Genomic DNA, 22809 nt, shown 5'->3' on the forward strand with positions numbered 1-22809 from the left:
AAAAAAAAAAAGCAACTGACATCATGCCTAGACCAAAGTAAAGGCTCAATAATTAATTAGAGCTTTTATCATTGCTTCAGCCTCACGGGCTGATTCTGATATAAGGTAATGCTCCTCTTAGACAACAGGGGACGTGAGGCAAAGACTGAATCCTTTAAAATGACCGTTTCAGTCTGTTATTGCAGTCTTAATCCTAATGAGCAGTGGAGGAAACCAGGGTGTCTCTGATTTTGTACTTTTTATATTTGGGGAGTTGGATATAATTCCAGAAAGGATTTTGCGACTTTTAAAAAGTCGCAAAATCACTGCTTTAGAATTGAATTCATAATTTGGATATAAGTTCTTTTTGATTACTAGGTGAATTGCCAGTGTGGTAGCTCTACCTTTATTTACCCTCCAGGTCCATCCCAGACACAGCTGAGGGGCTGTGAGGAAGTGCTTGCACAGCCAGGCACTAAATCACCATTTGGAAATTGTGGCCCACCAGGTACACCACCAAATCTAAGCTGGAGAATACTTGATGCTCCAGCACTTGACATCCACTTAACCTTATCTGTGTCCTGTTTTTTAAGGTCACAGTAACGGTTAAGATACGAGGAAAAGGTAGCGTAAGGAATAAAGCAGTCCAGTGTGAGGATGAAGACTGCCAGACAGGAAATAAGGCAGGCACAGCTATAAGCCCACGAGGAAGCATTTTACTTTCATTCATGTGGTTTGCTATCGTCAGATTCCCATATCAGCTTGATATTTCAGTATAACATACAGTAATGGAAAGGTCATATCTGGTGTACTGTATGTATCTACAGTTTTCCAGTGACACAAAACACAAGTTGTGGAAGACTTCCTGATACAGAATGGTGGCTTAAATCAGGGCACAGCTGTAGAGCTGGTACCTCCCTGGAAGAATCTGGCTTTGATATAGGAGAAAACTATCCAGGGAGTGGCTCATGAGAACTATAACAAAGAGGGCAGACCCTACAGTAATCAAAACCACAGTGAAGACACTATAGTGTCTTATGTCCTTGTACCTCATTTGGAGAAGGGAGAAAAAGGGAAGGAAAGCTGGAGAAATAAGGACTCCTCTGGGCAGAGGTGGTGGTAGTGGTATTATCAATTCTTAATTATTACTAAACTTGTATCCATGCCAGATATGCCCCACTGCTACTTAAAATCACTAATAAAAAATACAGTCAGGGTAACACCCTTATTTCCCTTTGGGCTTTCCATACCCCTGGACAAAAGGCAGAAAAGAATGGGCTGCCTTAAACTTCCAGTGTAGGTGTTCACACAATCCTAGGAAAAAGAGGTCTTCAGAACTTGAACCTAGGCTGGGAATTCCCTGGTGGTCCAGTGGTTAGGACTCCACACTTCCACTGCAGGACTGCAAGGGGCACGGGTTTGATCCCTGGTGGGGGAACTAATCCCGCATGCTGCACGGTGCCAAAACACCCTCGAGTCTAGGCTTATGGTTAAAAGCAGGAAACAGTTCAAGTGAGAGACCAGATATGAGCCTGCTAAATTCCCTAAATCTTTATTCAGAGAACTGAGGTATGTTTCTGAATGAAATGTGTTTTGGTGATAGTTTTCAAGGGTCTTAAAGGACTTTTAGTGATATTCAATTCATGTGCTTCTCAACTTTTTGGATCATGAACCACTTTGAAAATCAGAAGTTATAAACTCTCAGAAAGTTATGACTTACTGCCCCCCCCACCCCATAAACATTCACACTTACACATTACATAAAGTATAATCTCGGGGGGTTTGCTGATTGCCCAGAAGGCCTGGTTAATAAACTCTGCCTTATGTTCTCCCAACTTAATAAAAGCAATGGTGGTAATGCTTAAAGAGAAACAGTTTATGAATGAATGGAAAGAATGGCTGGAAGACTCAAGAGAATCTTAATTAGTCTAGAAGCGACTAGGCATTGATATTAGTTGGAGAGAGTGGAAGTGAGGGGTGTTCAACTGGGCCAAAAGCCTGGCTTAACTGACCCCTACTGGATTACATTATCAATACCCATAGTGCACTGGAAACTAGAGACTGGTAGGCTACTCTAGTATGGCAAAGTCAGCTGCTTCCTTCAGCTGCCCTATGTGCTTAGGCCAGTTGTGTGTAATTCCAAACCTGCTTAGGCTCATTGTTTTTCTGTATATAATAATTAAACATCACATAAACCTATGAAAAATTAGTGCATTAAAAATTGTTTCTGGGAATTCCCTGGCAGTCCAGTAGTTAGGACTCCGTGCTTTCACTGCTGAGGGCCCGGGTTCAATCCCTAGTTGGGGAAGTAAGATCTCACAAGCCACACAGAGCGGCCAAAAGAAAAAAATTGTTTCTATGAAAACAAAGTCAAATGCTTTGGAAAGACATAATACAAAGGAGTGTACATTAAAAAAATTGTTTTGAGTTGGGAGTAGGCAAGAAAACTGTAGAAGACTGGAGGGGCAGGGGATTTAAAAAACTCAGAAGTATTCTGCACTCAGATTGCTTCAAAAGTGTTTAAATTCTCACTCCACTTTAAAGAAACCAAATGTGGAAATCACAGATGATGAGAGGCAGTGGCTCCAGGCTCAGGCTGCACATTAGAATTACCTGGGAAACTTAAACCAGGGCATCAACCTCCTCATTCTGACTTAATTAGCCTGGACTGGGGCCCAGGCATAAGTAGTTTTTAAAAAGTTCTCAGGGTGCAGCCAGATTTGAGATTCACTTATGTAGTTTATCCTAGAAAGACAATTGGGACTGCCAAATAGCATACTTACATAAAGAAAACGCCTGGACACTAACCGAAGAGATTGGTGAAATGAACGTACTTTTAATGACAGTTCTTAAGATATGTATGCATCATTTAAAAAATTCCCAACTGGCTTGTTTTTTCGGTTGTTTTTTTTTTTGTTTGTCTTCAATTACTGCCACCTACTTATCCTAATCATAAAAAGCGCTTCAAATGTATGGTGAGAAGGGGGTTCATATGATAAAACATCACATCTGGGCCCTCATTACCAAATAGGTCTCAGCTTGAGTCTTCTTTCAGTTTTTAAGTCTCAGATTAGGACGCAACACCAGGAACCTCTGAGGACTCAGGTTCTCACTTTCCTAGTTGGTTTTCTGAGTATGTCTGGGTAGGGGTCAGAAGGGGCAATTTCTCTTAAACCTTTCATTCCCAAAGGCCACTGCTCCCCAGGAATAAGGCCAGGTTTCTGTACATGTGTTGAGGTCGCTAGGAGGTAGTCATGGAGGGGAGGAGGGGAGGCCTGGGAAGGAAACGTTTCTCCTATCCTCCATTTCACAGGCAGTCTAGAAGGCTCCAAACTGGGTCAGAGAACAAAAAGTTCCTGCACTTGGGGCGATGAGCCCCAGGAAGCAGGAGAATCTCAAACCCTCCCCTCGCCAAGGGCGTCCCTACCCAGCCTTCCCCTCCTCCCTACACACCCACTCACCCTCCCCCAGTTACAACAGGGAAACGAAAAGTCCAGAGGAGAAAGGAGAGAGAACCAGGCGACTTCAAACCTAGAATTCTCCTCCCCCCAGCGCGGGGATGGGCTCCGGGGGTCGGAGATCGTACAGGGGCTGGGAGGGGAAGTCGAAAGGGCTGGGGATCACTCACCGCAGTCCGGCCCGGGCGGCGGCTCCCAGCCTCGCACCATGGGCCGGGGGGAAAGGGGGAGAAAGGGCAGGGGGCCTCCGGGGTGAGAGTGGGGTTGCTGCCCGGTGCGGCCTGCTCCGAGCCCACCCGCGCGGAGGGCTGGGACCGGGACTGCCCCCCCCCCGCCCCCGAGAGCGCGCCCGTCTAGCCCAGCCCTGCTTCAGCGAGTTGGAGGCGGGGCGGATGGGTGGGGCGGGCTCCAGGGGCGGTGCCAAGGTGGCCCGAGTCCTGATTGGTGAACGCAGGTGGGCGGGCCCCGGCGGAACAGACTGGGCCGGCCATTGGCTGCGTGGGCCTCGGTTGAAGTCGGCTATTGGCTCCGTGGGCCTCAGCCGGGGTGGCTATTGGCTGCGTGGGGCAGAGAAGATGTCCCCCCGGGCTAGGATGCAGTGAATGGTACCCCCTCCTACCCTCGCCTTGTGGGCGCCGGATCTTCGGGGTCCACTGGGCAATGTTCCTCCTGGAATTCCCCAAGAAATTCACAGCAGTTTGCTGAACTGTCCAGACCGCCTACAACTACTCCCCATTTGTTTCCTTCGGAAGGAAGACTTTTTCAGTATCCCTTTGCCAGTCTCACACAGGAGACGCGCGTTCCCAGACGAGGGCCCAACCGCTGTCAGCGGCGTCACTGTAAACGAAGCGCCTAGAGCAACCGGGAACTTGTTCTCGAGATGGATCAAATGTCTTGGACACCCTTAAAGACGAGATCCTAGCAGCCCGGCACCTTCGGCCACTTCCCGGGTCCAGCTGTCACCAGACAGGTGTTCTCAAAGACGAAGTGCTAGAGGAGGTCACCTCGTTCGGACTTACCAGCTCCCCCCCACACCCGCCCTAGTAAAGAGGACATGGAAATGTGCCTCATATTTGGGGACCTTGGTTTTTGTTGTCAAGAAAGGGAGTGCGATAAAATGCTCTTTCCACCGAAACAGTATTCCACACCGAAATTCTGGGCCAAAGGTTTGTATAGTTAGGTTCTCAGTCTTCTGACTAAAACTTGGGAACAATACTTTCTGAAGTGACTCTTCTCATGCTAGTCTCCTCTTGTATTATTTAGGTCACAATAGCTTATATACCGACAATAACTTATAAAACAATTTTAGACTTTGCCCTGTATTCCACAGATCTCGCCACTCCCCCGGCACCCCCTAAAAGTTAACCACCATAATCGCTACTTCTGATTCTTCATTGCTCCAGTCTAAGGTCAAGAGCTCTTTCAAGGTTGCCAAGCATGAGAAATATATCTCTAATTCAGCTTGGAGCCCCATTTTCCGTTGCTGGCCCTGCATTTGCCCCTTCCTCCCCTCTCTCCCTCAATACATTTAGTAACAATCTCAACTCCTAAGAGCCATGCCCTTCAAACTAGTATCCTGCAAAAACATCATAGGAGTAAGCAACAGAGAGAATATTCTCAGCTTTAGAATTAGAAACTTTTGATCCCTGAGGGTTTAAGCCAGGGCTGGTGGTACATACAGAACTTCTCCTAAATCATGACATTACAATACGCCAGTGGTTTGTATGTAATGAAGGAAGGGAAAAGTGAAACACTGTAGGCAGCAGGCAGCCCTCAGTTGTCGATGGAGAGCTTATTGTTTTATAATCCAAACAATGAAACTGGATTGACCTGGAAGAACTCACGCTTATTTGGCTGGAAAGCCAGGCAGGAACTGTGAAAATTTAGTGGCTGCCCCTGGAGGGTTCAGTCAGTCACTCTGGGCATCACAGATCATGGGCTGGGAATTATGAAAGGTAGACAACTCAGTCACATTTCTTGTCTCAGAAGGATACTCACTCCCAATTCAGGTGTAGGGAGAAGAATCAAAGACAGATTTAAGGGAGGAAGAATCCAAGGAAAGAAGAAACTCCTCTGCCCCAGTTCTGGAGAACAGGCTGAAGCCTACCTCCTTTATGTGGGTTTCACCCTAACACTTTGTTTGTGTTTTATTAATGTTTTTTTTGTGTGTTTTTTTTTGTTTGTGTTTTATTAATTTTTATTGGAGTATAGTTGCTTTACAATGTTGTGTTAGTTTCTGCTGTACGGCAAAGTGAACCAGCTATCACCCTAACACTTTAGAAGATAGAGTGGACTGGGGTGGGGGAGTGGAAGAGAGGAAGAGGTCCAGACTTGACATTATCAGAGAAGGGAGGGTCCCACCTTCAGCAAGACAGTAATCATCCCAGCTCTTCCAGGGACTAGTGCTAAAGAATGTGGATTTACCACATCATCCTTAATCTTTGGTGAAAACTCCCTCTCCCTTTGCATGGCTCAGAAATATAGCAGGACTGACCACACAATGACCTAACAGCTAAGGAAGTTGGAGGAAGGGCCCTCTCTTGCACAGAACTCTTCCAAAGCATGGGAGGAGTCCCAGCAATGTGTTAATATGATCATAGGTTTTTGTAGAATTTGAAAAAAAAAATTTAAACTGCAGTTGGTCAAGACTGATGTCTCTTTCCTTTCTGACTCCTCCTCCATCACACTTCTCCTTTTGTCCAGTGGCAATGAAGAGGCCACGGGCATTTGGGGATTGACTAAGGAAGCTGAGCTGGGAATACATTTAGTTTGGGTGTAGGAGTTACACATCTGTGATTTGCAGTTACTTCTGTGAATAAACAGTAATTACAGTGTTATGGGCTGAACTGTGTCCTGCTAAAATTCATATGTTAAAGTCCTAACTCCCAGTACCTCAGAATGTAACCATATTTGGAGACAAGGTCTATGCAGAGGTAATTAAATTAAAATGAGGTCTTTAGGGTGAGTCCTAATTCAGTATAACTGCTGTCCTTATAATAAGAGGAAATTTGGATGCAGACATGCAGGTAGGACCATGTAAAGATATAGGGAGGAGATGGCTATCCACAAGCCAAGAGAGAGGAACCTCAGAATGAAATCAACCCTGCAAACACCTGGATCTCAGGTTTCTAGCCTCAAAACCGCGAGAGAATTTCCACTGTTTAAGCCACCCAGTCTAAGTATTTTGTTATGGCAGCTCTAACAAACTTAATACATACAGCTTCCAGGAATACTCCCACTGTCAAAAATTCATAGTTTATGATATTCATTATTGCAAATTTGAAAATGCTCCAAAATCTTACACCACATATACTGAAGACATTTGGTAGTGTTTTTCCAAGTTTGACAAAAATCCCCCCAAATTATGTGCCATTATTACTTACAAGGTGTGAAGGTGAAATTTTTTTTAATTATAAAGAATTTTTTTAAAGTGATCATGGAGATGGAATTATCTCTTTATGGAAAAATTATCTATAATCATCATATAAAAAGACTATCAAAGAGCATGCAGCCAAAAACAAAATTGTGGGGGAAAATATTTAGGTTTGCCACATAGGTAATTTTTAAAATTTGTTATTTTTCTTGATTTTGTGATATTTGTCAGCTTTTTAAAAGTTATAATTTTTAAAATATCTTTTCTCATTCTGAAATATTTATTTTACTTGAAAAAGGCCCCAAAAGTTGTATGCTTCAGACAAACGAAAACTTGGATCTATCCCTGGGACTAACGAAACAGATATGGTGAGTTTCTGCCCCAGTTAGGGAAACCCTGCTCCAGTGTTCTGCGCTCTGTCCTAAAAAACAGACGTGAGGGCTGACCAGTCACAACTGCAAGTATTGAGGATTTGGGATAGCAAAAGCTGCAATGGAGTTTGCAGAAGAGAGATTTCAGACAAACCTACCACCAAACTAAGATGTGAGAAGTCTGGAAAGACATTAGGGCCACAGAGTGACCCTAGGCGATAAGCCATGGAGGGAACCCATGGAAAGCCCCCACTTACCTCTTCTTGGGGATCTGCTCCTCATGCTGACCCTACCCTTCAGCATATCCGGTTTCAATTACAATGCGTGTACTAAAGAGTGGGTGCTCTGCAGTGACATCACAACTTGGCCATTATGATGTAATGATGAGGCATCTGATTATTCTCGGGCTAGGGCTTCCCTATAAGGAACAGTCTCATTACTTGGTGGATAATTGGACTCTTTTCATCATTCAGGTGATGTGGGAGTCAATACTATGTTAGAACTTGATCTTTTTCAAATAGAGGTCCTCGCTTTTCCTCTCCATCATATTTCTTGTCCTTTGTTTTAGGATTGCCCTTGATAGACAAAAGTGGCTTTGCTTTTCCCTCCAGTGCCTAAGGAGCAGAATGTAATTTAAATGTCCTCCTTAAGAAAAGCAAACCACCAAGGGGAAACACGGGCCTTCACCTGAGCTGGGGCCTTCACCTGAGCTGTTCGCTTCAACTGCAACAGCAGCTGGTGCTGGGTGCAAGGGAGCTATGAGCTGGGTCTGGTAACTTCCCCTACCACTACCCAAAAGGGTGTCGTGATACTATAGGGGTGTCTCATACCAGGGCCGCCCAACTCCTCCACATCTCCTTCCCATCCAACTTTTGCATAGCCAGAGGACTCCAGCAGACAGGGAACAGGACTTGCAAGAAATGAGATGGCCAAGAAATGCAGGGTGCCTCTTGGTCTCTTGCCACCCTCAGCCCCAAACAAACAATACTTCTCAGTAGCTTATACCTTCTTTTCATATTTCAACTTTATTTCAACTACGAGGTCTTTTATCCAGAAGGGAGAGCAGTTGCATGAGGAGGCTGAAGTGAGGCACAATACGAGTGGGTCTGGGGCTCAGTGTACAGAGCTGCACTGTGAAGAGGGTGGGGAGGCTCAGGAAGGGTCTGATGAGAACGGTGGTTTGAGGGGGATTCACATAGCAAACTTTCATTTCCTCTCCAGGTTAGCTATTCAATGGGTAGATTATTCAGTTGTTGTTTTGTTGTTGTTGTTTGTTTTAGCAACTTCACTGTTCTTCAGCGATATCACTGAAAGAAGTGCCAAGGCTGGGGACATACCAGTCCCTTTTGTTTCTCTTTCTGCCTGGACGGGGAAGGGAATGGAAACTAGAAGCAGAAAATGAAAATTTCTGACGTGTCCCTTGCCATGAAAAATCGTGGGTCTGACCGTGTGGACAGAGGCCTGTTTCATAGCCTGGGAATGGGAGGTGGTCAGGAGGCCTGGGTTTAAGTCCCATCTGGAGTTGCACTAACAAATTCTCTGACCCTGCTGGGGTCCCTTCTCATCTCTGCACCTGTGTCCTCATCTCTAGAGGGGTCTGGACCCAGTGATCTCTAAAGACAAGCCTTTTCAGGTCTCTGGATTCTATGACCTGCAGATTGCAAGGATCCAGAGGGGCTCCAGAGAAACACAGGAGTTAGAAGCAAGGGAATGTGGGATTAGATTGCCAAGTTGAGTTAGGGCTTATTGTGAAGAGAAATGATATATTCATAAAAGAAATGATGTATTCATAAAAGCTATATTCATAAAAGAAAACAAAGGAACAGGAAGAATACTTAGGAAGACATCTGAGGTCTGGATGACAGGAAAGAGCAAGAGTGTTCCTGCTGTGTTGCTTCAAGGACCCGAGCCCATGACCATGGTAATGGTTTCTCTTATGGCCCTTCCCAGTCCATGGCTAACAGGTTATACCCTAAATTGCCCCCATTCGTATAGTCATCAGGCTTTAGAGGAAAGTCCCTACCACAACGCCTAACACATGACAAATCTCTGAAGTTTCTGCCAAATTCCTAGTGTTTCCCATGTCAGATTAGACTAGCAGCTTACCCCCAGGCCCTGGGGCAGCTCTGTATGGGAAGAACCAGAAGACTCATGTTTTGGTTCTGTAAAGCTGAGAACAGGGGCATGGGTGAGCCAGGGTACTTCTTAGAGAAAAAGCTCAGGAACAATGAACTCTTCTTGGTTCCCTGCCCCCAACCATTTGCATTTATCTGCTTAGTAACACTCAGGTTCCCAGAGAGGGCCCAAGCACACACCATCCAGCAACTGTCCTAGTCAGAGACCCTTCTAGTGGAAACTTTAGGGAATTGGCCTGCTCAAGGCTAGTTGGGGTAGTAGGAAGGGGCACAGCATACCAACAAGTGTGGAGGACTGGCTAGGGCCAGGAGAGAATCCCAATGTATGGCAAGGCTGGAGTTCAAATGGGTTCCCAAGTTCTCCAGCAGGCGCAGGCACAGGTGCAGTGGTTCCTTGCTGATCCTGCAGAGCCGGGACACTGGCACAGGAGGCAGCAGCAAGCTCCTGGAAATAGCAGATGAAGCTTGGGACCCTTGGTGCTTTGCCTTCTCCAAGCCAGTTGGGGAGGCTGGGAGGATGGGAAGGCAGAGCACAATTAGAAACTGTTGGTCTTTTCCTAATAAGAGATGGTATGTGCCAAGGTTTTTTTTGTTTGTTTGTTTGTTTGTTTTTTTTTTTAATGGCAAGGTTTTAATTTTGTTTTTAAAGGATAATATTATGACATCATGGTTATGCACTGAGGCTCTGGAGATTTCCTGGGTTCACAATCCTAGCTCCGCCATTTACTAGCTGTGTGATCTTGCACAAATTACTGAGCTTTTCTGAATTGTTTTCTCTCTAAAACAGGAATAACATTGCTCAACTCATAGGGTTGTTTTGCAGATTATAAAGCATGCAAGACACCAGATTTTAGTGGCTACGTAAGTCAATGTGGGCTCTTGCGACTGCTGATACACATAACAGTAATGCATACACATTACGCAAGAGATTATCACACACTGAGCCTTGACCCACTCTCCCGCTCCATTATCCTCCCTTGGGCTCTTCATTGGTGACTAAAAAGTGTATTGCTGGTGGCTTTCAGTACACTTTCTCTCGTCACTCTGCTGGAACTTTGACCTGAGGGTGATCCACAAGATGCATGAAATTCTTTGTTTTTTCCACCAGGTGAAGATGATGCTTAAATGGGCATTTGTTTGAGGAATGACCCAGGGTTTCTGTCTTTCAGCCATTTTTCTTCAAAGGATTAAAGATTTGGAGAGGAGGGGCATGGTAATAAGCCCCATACTCTATTCTGAACGCATGTATGGGCACGTGTGCGTGTACCCTCGCTCACTAAGAGATAAAAGGGGAATCCAGAAAATCTTGAGAAATCAGCAACAGATAGAAATGGGTGTGGGGAGCTGGTTACCTGGGAGCTCCTTGTTCCTCTGCAGCATCAGGAACTGCTTTTCCCTCTTCTCCCTTCTAGAAGACTGTCAAGAAGGAGCCTGAGGGAGGAAGGTGGATCAACCATGGTCTTGGAGAAAAGGAAGTAGGTTCTCCACTCCTTCATCTTCAACAAGGATGAAGAGGGAGGCAGATGGAAATAGAGAAAGTGAAGGTAAATACCGTATATGCTAAAAGAAAAATGAAAGTGATGAGACGGGGACAAGGAAAGAAAAAAGCAAAGAGCTTAGACATAGGGTGAGAGGAGAGGAAAAACAACCAGCTGAGATTAACCAGGAGAGACATAAGGCATAAACGTGAATGGGGAGAAGAGTCCAGCTTTCCCATTTCACTTGCTCAGGGTATGGAGCAGACTGCCATCTTCTGGTACCATTTAATTTTCAAGGTGCTCTGATTCTTGGTTTGAAATGTTTTCCGTTTCTTATACCTATAATCCTTTACACTCAAGAAAGTCCCCGACGTTGTTTCCTTTCATTTTGGGGGCTCCCAAGCATCATTTTCCCCTAGAGAGGCACCTCCCCAAAGCTGTCTCACAGCACCCAGGCTGGAAGTCTGTTGGGGGAAGAGCAAAAGCAAGGGGCAGAGGATGAGCTGTGGTTTGAAAGAGGCCCTGGAATACCCTGAGGCTGCAGGCTGGTTGCTGCAGACTGGATGCTTTCTGGGCTCTGGAACACGTGTCAAAAACTGGAGAGCCATTCTCAGGCCCAACCACATGCTTGGGGTGCTGTGTGTTCTGAACTGTAAGCACTCCAACTGTAGGCTGAAGAATGTGGCTTCTAATCCACACTCTGCCCCTCACAGATCATAAAATGTCAGAGCAAGAAGGGGCCTAAGAGATCACCTAATCCAAATGCAGTTTCTCAAGGAGGAAACTCTGGCCCAGAGAGGTGAAGTAACTTGCCCAAAGTTATCCAGCTAGTCAGTGACTTCCTTTTCTTTTGTGGCAGAAGGAATCCTGTGATTCACCTGTCTCTTGACAGATACAGTCCATAAAGTGCTTAGAGGTCATTAGAAGGCACCCAGAAAGGTAAGGCTGGCATTTTTCTGGAAGCCCCTGAGTGCACCAACACCTTAGGCACCGCATTATTTGGCTACAAGGACAAGCCTGGAGTTGGTTTTGCTTTCATTTTCATCCCCAGGGCTGCCTGGAGGCTGGAGGAAGGAGCTCTGATGCTACCTGCCATCACTCCCCAGCCAGTCAGTGAAGACTGAAGCTAGGGGCTGGGGTGACAAGCGAATCCTGTCATAATGTCAGGGGCTGGGGAGCAATGGCCAAGTTCCTGGGACTTAAGCAAGGCAATTATGGCTGAGTTAAAGCTACGATGGGCAGGGCTGGGGAACCTGGCTAAGGCCAGTTAGAAGAGGGAATGAGCCAGCAATCTAAATGATTTCAACTGTGGTGGGCTCCTAGTTCACACAAAATATGTCCTCGGTCCCAAAGAGTTACCCTCAACCTTTGACTGCCTAGGCCGGACGGACCTACTCACTTTCTCCCAATGCCCACTCACGGAAGAGAACGTCACTATCGTCCTTTTGCTTCTTTTCCAACCTTCCAGCACCCTTTCCGTCTCCCTCCTTCTATGACTTGGGTTCCTCCACTCACATCCACCCCAACCTCCCCGACTTTCGTTGATTCTACCCACACCCCACACCCCTTTGGTTTCCCCCATCCTCCTCGCCCTCCCGGGCTTGACTCTCTAGGGCAGCTCCCCGCCAATATCGGTTTCTCCCATTCCTCCCCACCAAATCTTCGGGATCCCCCAGCCCCCCGGTGCCTTTGATTTTTTTCCGCCGTCGGCCGCAGGCGTCTCAGATAAAGTGGATCCAGCCCTGTAGCTCCGGGGCTCCACCACTGCCCGGGTGCTCGGGCCCACGTAGAGCATAGTCACGGCCGCCGTTGTTGTCCCAGAACTCGTGGCCGCTAACGTGGTAGCGCAAGGCGAAAAGCAGGGCGCCACCAATGGGTGGCGCCGGCAGGCGGAAGGCGAAGCGGTCGGCGCGCGGCGGGGGCGGTGCCGGACCGGCGTAGGCGGCGGGCTCCTCTCGTTGGGTCCGCCAGCCGTCGGCGCTCCAGCGCACGCTCACGCGCTTCTCGTAGGCCAGGTCCAGCACGCGCGCGCTCCCGGCCACGCCCAGCGGGCCCGCCTCGGCGCGTTCCAGGCAGATTCGCTGCGCCCGCAAGCGGGCCGCGAAGCCAGGCTCGCTGGCCGGCTCCAGGGCAGCGCGCGCCTCCTGCTGGGAAAGGGGGAAAGGAGGAAAGGGGAGGAGGGAGCCCAGGAGAAGGGAGGGGAGGGGAGAGAGAGAGGGGGCGGGGTCAGGGCGAGGCACGGGACCAATCGGAGGCCGACCCCGGCGTCCGGGCAGTCAGAGGGGAGCCCAGCTGGGAGAGTGGCCTAGAGCCACCTGCCAATGGGGACACCAAAAGGGATGAGCGAGAGCAAGCCCAGGGTTCGGGGTGGGGATGGGTGCTCCTAGATAAATCCAATCCCATAAATCCGCCGAGGCCAAGTTGGGGAGGTCCTGGGGAAGGGGCGTACCTCTGCCGCCTACCTGGAGACCTCGGGCGCGGGACTGGCACGGCGCGAAGTGGCGAAGGGCGTCCCTCTGCAGCTGGACCTGCACGTGGCGGGGTACCCGGGGCACCTCTCCCGGGCGGAAACGGCGCACCGCGGCCAGCTCCAGCCCAAGCGCGTCGGCGAAACGCACTCTCTTACGGGTGTCGGGGCTGCGGCTGTGGGGCACCCGGGTACCGCTGCCTCCGGCGGGCGCAGAGCGAGCCCTGCGCCCCCGACTCGGAGCAGGAGCTCGGGATCGGGCCCCGAGGCGCGTCCCGCCTTCGCCTGGCTCCTCCTCCGGCTCCTCCTCGAGGCTGGGCCGCTGGCTGCGGTAGTAGGCGCGCTCTGTCAGCGCGGCGATGAAGCTCAGGTTGCGGGGAATGTCGGTGCGGGGGGACCGCTCGCGAGACATGGCACCCCCCGCCCCGGCGGAGCCCTCCCGCAGCGACGCCGCGCTGCCTTCCTTTCCTGTCTCCCACCCGCCTGGTATTGGCGCAGAAGCTTCAGGCGCCCTTCGCAGTTGCGTACTCTCCTTGCTGTCACCTTCAGAATCCTCCACCTCAGCTCCCAGGGTATTTGACCATCACCTCCTGCGTCTCTCTGCTCTGAGCGTGCGCTCAGCGGCGCTCACCCTCCGGTCCCGCGGCCGTCGCCCACAGCCCTCTGACAGGTGGCTCCCCATCCAGCAGGAGGTGGGCACTCCAGCCTACAGGTCCTGAGTGAGGCCACTCTGCCTTTTTTCTTTTTTTTCTTTTTTAACGGCCTCAGCCTTTCGGCTCGGGAAGAGTTAACGCAGGGAGTAGAGAATAACCTTTCCTTTCCTTTTCGGGGAACTTTCAAAAGGCCCAGCCTGTAACTTTCTCTTCAGGGCTCAACGTCTTCTTTCCCAAACCCTAGGCTCCAGGTTTGGGAGGATGATGGTGGGCGAAAACATGGGAAGGTCACGAAAGCTAGTTAGAATCTCAAACAGAAGCTGAGATGTGGTACTCAAAAGGGTGGGTGGCCCATTTGAAAGAGTTCTGAGCTGAGAGTTGTGGAAAGACATATTTTCTGGTCTCACCTCTGGTGCTATTTAGCTACGTGACCTTGAGGAAGGCACAACTTCTCTGGACCTCAGTTTTCTCATCTGTAAAAAAGTGGATTAGAGGTCTGATCTCTAACCCGACTGTACGCTCTTTGAAGGCAGAGGCTGTGTCTGATTCATGGTCAGTTTCAGCACATAGTAGGCCCTCAAATTATTGAATGAATCATCACATATAACTCTTGGAGCTGGGGCTGCGGGGTTCTAGTTCCAGTGGGAGCTCCAAGAAGGGCACAGAACTGCTTTTTACTCCATTTTTTTCTATATTAGTGGGGAAAAAAATGTGAAGTTTAGTTTTTTTCTAACTTCCTCCTGATCTTGTGTAGCACTTACAGTGTGCTAAGTACCGTTGTTTTACAAATACTAGCTCATATAATACAGTCATCATAGGACTAGGGAGTATTATGCCTATTTTATAGATGAGAAGATTGAGGGAGAGACAGGATAGGACTCTTGCCCAGGGTCACGTAAATTAATATTTGGGTAGCTGGAATTAGAAGTCAGCAGTCCCACTCTAGAGTCTACTCTTTTATCCACTTAGTTATAAGTGGATTAAAACATTTCATGGTAATAGTTAACATTCTCAGAGCATTGAAACGGGGAATCTTAGAGTGGAAATGGAATCTCTAAATTTAAAGCAACAGGAGTGTTTAACCGTAAAATCACAAGTGACTAAGTTGGAAATAAATAGTGAGACATATGCTATCTTATATAATTTATCCCTGCTTGCATTTTAATTCCAGTACTAACCATAGCAATGCTGTTTAGCCAGGACTCATTTTTAAAGTGATATTGAGTTTTATTTTCTTATTTTACACATACGTGTATAATCCATGGACACATTCTTTTCATATTTTAGGGTATAAAATAATGCTACAGTAATTTGTGTTACAGTCAAGCAGTTAAAAACTGTCTTCCTTGCTCTGCTAAAATATGTTATTGACAGAATAGGTAAGGTTCCACGTCAGCCTAAATGGCTCGAGGTTTTCTGGGAAAAGCTCTGTTGCCTTGTCTACAGTTTGAGCTGCCATTCCTTGGCTCTGTAGTGTTGGCCTGAGAAGATCCTTGAGGTACACAGCTTTGGACCTGGTGTAATTTGTGTTGGTCCAGCAGTCTTTGTTTCTTAAACAGCCACTGCAGTGATCTTCAAACATCTGACTGCGCCTACTCAATAACTGGCCAGAGGCATCGAGTGATTTCTTCAGTCAACATTTACTGAGGGTCTATTAGGCTATGAGGACATAAAAGTGAATAAAATTCAGTGCCTGCTCTCACCAAGCTTATAAATAAATGGGTGGGCAGACAGAAATCTATTCGGATCCTGTGACAAAAGTGTTTTTATTTCAAGTAAATTCTTAGAAGAAATCAGGACTGCAAACGAAGGACTAGGCTAGATTATTTTATTAAAAACAAGGCAAACTTGGGACTTCCCTGGTGGTCCAGTGCTAAAGAATCCGCCATCCAATGCAGGGGACATGGGTTCGATCCCTGGTTGAGGAACTAAGATCCCACCTGCCGCGGGGCAACTGAGCCTGCGCACCACAACTACTGAGCTTGCGCACCTCAGTGAAAGAGCCCGCGTGCCGCAAACTACAGAGCCCACGTGCCCACGTGCCCCGGAGGCCACGCGGCACAACTAGAGAGAGAAAAAACCCGCACGCCACAACTAGAGAGAAGCCCGTGCACCGCAACAAAGAGCCCACGCCACAAGGAAAGATCCTGTGTGCCTCAACTAAGACCCAACGCAGCCAAAAAAAAAATAAAATAAATAATATTACATTAAAAAAAGAAGAAGAAGAAGGCAATCTTGCTGGTGGCAGCTGAATGATCAGCCCAAGGACAAAGAAGAAATGAGAATGGTTGAAAGTATACAGTCATAAAGGAGTGGAATCGGTGGTATGTTCAGAATATTGGGGAGAACTGAGTTTGAGTTTGCAAATGATGTGGATTCAGTTTGGCCTTGTAAATGGCATGATAACAGCATTGATTACCTGAAGCAAAGAGGGACCTTGAAACAATACAGTGTTAAAGTTAAGACAAACTTTCAAATCAGAATTAGGTTGAGGCCCATCTTCTCAGTATGTGGCTTTGGGTAAATTACGTAACCTCTCCAAGCCTCACTTTCCTCATCCATAGAATGAGGATAACACAACATAAGGATTAGTGTGAAGATAAAATATCAAGTGTATAAAGAAAGCACTTAGTACCTAATAAGTCTTCAATAGTCATCACCATCTTTACAAAAAAGACCTTTCTTCTCTAGTTACCATAGAGGCAGATGGGAATACCAAGGCTTGGACTGGAGGTAGAAGCAAAGGGAATCAGCAGGGAAGGAAAATTGGGTTACCTCTTTCGGCCTTTGGTTGGAGAGCCCTCCAAATGGAGCTGAAGGAAGTGCCAGCTGCAAGAGCCGGTGGGCCCCAATCAGAATGCCTGAGGGTGCCCTCGTGTGGATCAGCTGTGGTCAGATGGCTTCACACCCTGTGTAAACATACTGCCTTGTATAAATGATAGACATTCATGTATGTGCATATATATATGTAATCTGAAAGGATAAACATCAACCTTGACATTGGCAACCTCCAGGAAGGGAGGTGGAATTGGGGGAAGAGCAGAGGGAGGGGGATTGAGTACTTGTATTTTCTTTCTTTACACTTCCATATTATTTGACTTTTTCATAATGAGAATAAGTTCATGTGTTGGCTAGAAAGAACTAAAAAAGAAACCAATCTAATTACAAAAAAAAAAAAAAAAAGAAGAAGATAAAGTTACCTGCAGAAACTGCTTGCGATCCAAGTCCTGACTCCCTGATGCTTGGCTAAAGCCCCAGCTCACGTAGAGACCACTGGGTTAAAGGTCCTGGAGAAAAGAGGAAGTGAAGTGTTTGGTGTCTGTGTCACGTCTGCTAGTCCCACAGGATGAGGCACCTGGCAGGCACTTCCCACCGGAATGGGAACTGCTCCTCTTTTCTGGACACCCGTTCCAGGGCTGGAAAAGTTCAACAAGTGCATGGAACATCAGAGACCTTCTGGAAATGCTGAATTTGCTCTGAGGTTTCCTGAGCCTCAGCCGGCTTCTCTGGGTAGCCTCCAGGGTCAGGAGCCCCGTCCGGCTCTCCATGCCCTCCTGGCCCTGCTCTTCCTGGCCTCCAGCGGCCCTCTCTCTTCCTGAGTTGTGGCCCTTCCCAAGCCTGCGTCCCAGCCCCGCCCCTCTCTCTGGACGCATCTCTGGGCCCCATCATCACCCGGCGCCGGGCCCTCCCTCCCGCCCCCCCTTTCTCCTCCCTCCTTCCTTCCCTCCCTTCCTCCCTCTCTCCCTCCCTCCCAGCTCCTGCACCAGGAAACAGCCAGATCCTGGCAGCGGCCTGACCCGTGAGATCCCTAACCTGGCAGGCAGGCGGGGTTGGAGACCGGCTGAGGGTGGGGGTGAGGGAGGAGCTGGGCCTTTGGGCTGCACTGGGGGGAGCGGGAGTAGAGATGGTGTCGGCAGGAAGCCCTTGGCCCTGGGTTTCCCGGGAGGACAGTCATTAAACATGGATTCGGCCACACAGCTGGTAGAGCGTTGGGGGCAGGGGCCTGGTCCCGGGAGCTGCAACCCCAGCCCTTCTCAGCCCAGACCCTGATCCCTGGTCTTCCCCACCTAGCTCTGATCTCCCCCTCCCCTTCCCAGGGCTCCACGCTGGGCAGGAGGATGAAAGGCCCCAGCTGGGGGCTCCTTGCCACCAGCGCTGGGTCCTAAGAGCTGCCATCCAGGCTGGGTGAGTGTCCCCTTCCTTCTCTGTCCCAGGCAACCCTTTGCTTCTCCCCCTTTCCCTTCAGCCCCTGTCTTCTCGCCCATCTTGTGCCTCTGCCAGCATCTTCACATCTTGCCTCTGGGGAGGTCCTAAGCCCCTTCCTCTAGCCAAAAAGGTGTGTACTGTGGCGGGGTTGGTGGGGGAGGTGTAGAGGTGTCATAGAGCTGCTGTTGTCTTGTTATGAAAAGAACCTAAAGTATTTTAGGTGAAATTTACTTGTTTTACATTTAATTTGGCATATTATGAATTTGAGGGCCAGCCCCTCATGCCCTGGCCCCGCACCATGGCCTAATCTCCTTGTTCTTACTCGTCCCGGCCCAGTGGTTTCTGAGATTTCCCCTCACCTCCCTCCCTGTCTCATAGGCTGGCCAAACCTGAAGTGCCTCCTTCTGGGTCTCTGACCATATATTCATGCCAGTCTTTTGTGCTTGACTCCTACAGCTGCCCGGATGGCGACCCCAGCCTCGGCCCCAGACACACGGGCTCTAGTGGCAGACTTTGTAGGCTATAAGCTGAGGCAGAAGGGTTATGTTTGTGGAGCTGGCCCCGGGGAGGGCCCAGCAGCTGACCCGCTGCACCAAGCCATGCGGGCAGCTGGAGATGAGTTCGAGACCCGCTTCCGGCGCACTTTCTCGGATCTGGCAGCTCAGCTGCATGTGACCCCGGGCTCGGCCCAGCAACGCTTCACCCAGGTCTCTGATGAACTCTTCCAAGGGGGCCCCAACTGGGGCCGCCTTGTGGCTTTCTTTGTCTTTGGAGCCGCGCTGTGTGCTGAGAGTGTCAACAAGGAGATGGAGCCACTTGTGGGACAAGTGCAGGAGTGGATGGTGGCCTACCTGGAGACGCGGCTGGCCGACTGGATCCACAGCAGCGGGGGCTGGGTAAGAAACTTCTCCATTGCTGCCCTGAACATCCCTCTGAAAAGTTGGTCTCCAGGGGGAAGACGGGGGCTCTGGCTGGAGCTGGGGGCGGCTGTGCTGGGAATGAGGCGCGGGGGCTGAGTCTCCCTGTTTGGGTGGAATCAGATGCCCTCACTATGGGTATCACTGGACTCTGCACTCCAGGGCTGCCATGCAGTCATCACTGGGTGGGCTCATGGTCCAAAGCAGAGGACAGAATACACAGTAGACAGTGTAGTGCCTGCAGAGAAATGGCATCCAGCCATCAGGAATTTTTTACACCAGAGTACATGGCATGGGGGTGTCAGGGATCAGGGATGGGTGGTGGTCAAGGCAAGCCTTGGCAAAGGATGCCAGTTCTGAGCAGAATTTTTGGCCAGGGAAAGGATGGGATTCAGTTGACGTAGAGAAGGGCAAATGAGCCAGGCGCTCAGGGGGGGATCAGAGGGGCTGGCGGCCAGGAGCTTGGGCCAGAGAGGAGCTGGGGGTGGGGTAGTGCTTGCAGTGGATGGAACTGGAACTCTCCCTCTCCTCTTTTCTCCACTCTTTCCTCTCCTGATATCCCTTTCTCCTTCTTTCTCTCCTACTTCCCTTCTCTCCCACAGGCGGAGTTCACAGCTCTATACGGGGACGGGGCCCTGGAGGAGGCGCGGCGTCTGCGGGAGGGGAACTGGGCCTCAGTGAGGACAGTGCTGACGGGGGCCGTGGCACTGGGGGCCCTGGTAACTGTAGGGGCCTTTTTTGCTAGCAAGTGAGAAAGTCCAGGGCCAGGTGGGGCGAGGTGTAGCTGGGGGACAGGAGAGCAGGAACAGAGCAGAGGAATGCCCTTGGAAGAAGTAGGGGAAAGGATGGGCATGGAACGGGGATGGGAGGGGGCAAGGTAGCGTGCAAGAGAGCTTGAGTGTGGCAGGCAGGCGGTTGAAAGAGTGAACTGGAGCTATTGCGGAATGTATTGGGAAAGTCAGGAGATGGATTCATTCCAGGGTTGGGGGGAGGTGGGAGGGATCATGCCTATAGGTGTAGGCACATGAAACTCTACCTAGAGCTTGATTTGCAGCCCCAAGGAAGGTGGACTTGCATAAGGGGTTGGCGTCTCCTTTGAGTGAGTGAGATTTGGGGCAAACACAGAAGGAACATCCCTTTGGAGTGGGAGCTTGGGGTTCTCAGGGGATAGGGAGAGGTGGCTGTGACCATGGGCTGCTGGGACATGCGTGTGCATGTGCACGGGTGCTCGTGTGCATGCTGGGCTGCTTGTCTAATCTGGTGGCAGTGGGATTCCTCGAGGAGAAAACATTCCCTCTTGCAGTGGCGAGAATGAGGGGCAGCTCTCTGTCCCTCCTCCCAACGTCCCCTCCCCTCTCCCCTTGTCCTGCTGCCTCAAGGCTGAGGGAGAAACACTGTATCCAGACTGAGGGCTCTGGCAACTTTTCTGCAGAAAGTCGTCAGCAGGGCTTTGGAGAGAAGAGCACTTCTGTAGCTGGCCTTGTTCCTTCATTGTCCCCCTTCCTTGTGCATCACGCACTTGCTGCTGCCTCCTGGGCTCTGACAGAAAGGCAGGGCTGCGGAGCCTGCGGGGGGTGGAGGCTTCGGGGAGCTGGAGCTGCCTGCTGCCCTCCTCTCCCACTGGGGCACACTGGTGCCTAAAGTGTTCCCTATCTCTGGGACCTTTTGTACCCAAACTTAAACTCTAAATTGGGGCTCTTACTAATTTTTCTTTTGAGTGTGTGGACGTAAATGCAGATCTGGAATACAGTCTGGGTCCTGCACTGTGTCTCGGAGAGAATGTTGATGTCTTGAGAGGAACATTCCAGCTCTGAACCCCATGAATGTGAGGGTGACGTGTACTCCGTGACTGGCCTATTCCATGTGGTGGGCTTTGGTGCTGCTTTATTAAGGGCCAGGTGTCTGGGTTCCACAGTACCTCCCAGGACCTCGAAACATTGATATTTTCTTGGAAGCCACGCTGTTTGCATGGGTTTTACTTGTCTGTACCTCAGAGTCTGAGGATGTTAACTTTAGAGCTCCCTGTCCTCTATAACAGATTCAGATGACAGCTTTTTCTTTTGAGAAAGACATGATTTCACTCCAGATGTATGCCCTGAGCCAGACCTCACTGCTGCACTTTCCTAGGTGCTAAAATTGCTGCTCTCCAATGCTGACTTCTGACACAGTGCTCTAGAACCCTGCCCTTGATCCTGAGCACTGACCAGCTTAGCTAGACCATGGTTGACTCTTGGAGATTTTCACTTGGTCCCAGAATGTGGCAACATAGTTGTACTCACAAGAATGTGGGACCAAAATTGGCCTCAGGTGTTTAGCTCAGACTTTTGCTTTTGAGAGAGGGCTGCACTTTTTAACGGTATTTATAGGGGAGGTGGTGGACTGCATAGGCCACTTGGTCTGTTGTGAGTATGCTGGTACCAGGCACTCAGAGCCAGCCTGTGGCAGGCAGTTGGGGTGGGGGGGGTCTCTGACTTGCTCAGGACAAACTAGGCCAGTGGTTTTCCAACTGCTTGGCAGAGCCCCAAAGTTTCCTAGGGGTTGCCTCAGGAGTCCTTGGGGGAGATGAGGCGGGGGCACTGAGCAGGCCAGGCGACTTGCCCTCAAACAGAACAGCTCCCCTGTAGCTGTCTTACATATCGGGGTTCAGGGTAAGATTTTATTTGCATTAAGGGGTTTGCTGCTGAAAAACAAAGTCGGAAAACCACTGACTAGACCGTCAGCTCCAAATTGGAGCCTGTGCTCCCCCAGGTTTGGGTCAGACTCTTCCCCCTACCCTCTACCACAGGACGCCTAGCCCTGGTAGCTTTCCTGGGGACCTTTAGCAAACAGAGGTAGCAGGGACTGTGGTCAGGTTACCAAAAAGTCCGGCTCTGAGGCCTTCACACCTGGGTGGAAGGAGAGGCTGTTTTCTGAAAGGGTAAAAGGGCTTGGTCTGGATTCCCGGAAGCATAGCTTGGATGGGACCACAGAGGGCAGTTTTGACCTGTCCTGCCCTTCTGAGCTTGAGGGGGAACGGAAACCCCAGAGACTCTTCTGTCAGGGAAAACTAGCGACTCTCTTCTAGAGCCATATAGTTCCTTGGGATTAGCTCTTGGCCAAGAAGGCTGAGTATGGCTCCCAATTTTTAAATCCATTTCATTTTTTTTTAAATAAGGGAAATAAATCTTATTACCATTTTTCAGAGATTAAATAGGTGGAGAGGGTGTTTCTTGCTCTCCAGAGCCCTAAGGGACAAATAGGGACTTTGCTTAGGCCAAGGAAGGAGCAGAGGTAGGGCAGCTAGGTCCTGCACTTATTAATCCCACTCCCCACTTATTCTAGGGCATACACTATTTTACTTTTTTAAAATCATAAAGCGGCGGGAGAACAGATTTGGTTAGTTTAGAAGAAAAGAAAAAGCTCTATAAATATAAATATATATTCCTGTATTTTTATTTAATAATTTATAAATACCAAGTTCATTTGACTTTTATTTTTGTGTAATATGTAATGGTCGTATTAAAAAAAATAAATAAAACCCAGAAGTTTAATGAGAAGGACTGAGCAGGGTTTGTGACTTCTATACTGTATAGCCTGGGGTCAGGACATTTCTTGATCTAAGCATCTCATCATGGCCTTGTTAAGGCCAAGAATTAGATTAATAGGGATTTGGGAAAGTATTGAGATAAAAAAATAAAAAAAAAAAATTAAAAAAAGGAGGGAATTCCCCAGCGGTCTAGTGGTTAGGACTCTGTGCTTTCACTGCCGAGGGCCCGGTTTCGATCCCTGGTCA

The 22809-nt window shown here is 49.0% G+C and overlaps 3 protein-coding genes across 5 annotated transcripts in view; 1 reads left to right on the top strand and 2 right to left on the bottom strand.

The window, feature by feature from the left end:
- HOMEZ (homeobox and leucine zipper encoding) overlaps window positions 1–7486 on the bottom strand; it is an 11298-nt gene extending 3812 nt beyond the window's left edge. The window contains exon 1 of one of the 2 annotated variants that reach the window (XM_007449552.1): window positions 3608–3753. In XM_007449552.1, coding sequence (XP_007449614.1) covers window positions 3608–3647 — 40 coding nt within the window. In that variant the 5' untranslated portion in view covers window positions 3648–3753. Of the gene's footprint in view, window positions 1–3607; window positions 3754–7438 lie in introns of those variants that run through there. The other variant, XM_007449551.1, reaches the window with a different exon arrangement.
- Window positions 7487–12515: 5029 nt separating this feature from the next.
- PPP1R3E (protein phosphatase 1 regulatory subunit 3E) lies at window positions 12516–13739 on the bottom strand. Its single transcript, XM_007449553.1, has 2 exons — window positions 13257–13739; window positions 12516–12938 (listed from the first exon to the last, which is right to left on the bottom strand). The coding sequence occupies exons 1-2, from the start codon at window positions 13671–13673 to the stop codon at window positions 12516–12518; spliced, it is 840 nt and encodes a 279-aa protein (XP_007449615.1). The 5' UTR covers window positions 13674–13739.
- A 3842-nt stretch (window positions 13740–17581) lies between these two features.
- Window positions 17582–22580, top strand: BCL2L2 (BCL2 like 2). Of its 2 annotated transcripts, none has more exons than XM_007449554.1 (4): window positions 17582–17713; window positions 18012–18099; window positions 18577–19016; window positions 19640–22580. In XM_007449554.1, the coding sequence occupies exons 3-4, from the start codon at window positions 18585–18587 to the stop codon at window positions 19787–19789; spliced, it is 582 nt and encodes a 193-aa protein (XP_007449616.1). In that variant the 5' UTR covers window positions 17582–17713; window positions 18012–18099; window positions 18577–18584; the 3' UTR covers window positions 19790–22580. The 2 variants fall into 2 exon arrangements, with proteins under 2 accessions (XP_007449616.1, XP_007449617.1); XM_007449555.1 differs by having other exon boundaries at window positions 17680–17767.
- Window positions 22581–22809: the final 229 nt, after the last annotated feature.

Source organism: Lipotes vexillifer, unplaced genomic scaffold (genome assembly GCF_000442215.2).
Source record: "Lipotes vexillifer unplaced genomic scaffold, Lipotes_vexillifer_v1.1 scaffold1093, whole genome shotgun sequence".
NCBI lineage: Eukaryota > Metazoa > Chordata > Mammalia > Artiodactyla > Lipotidae > Lipotes > Lipotes vexillifer.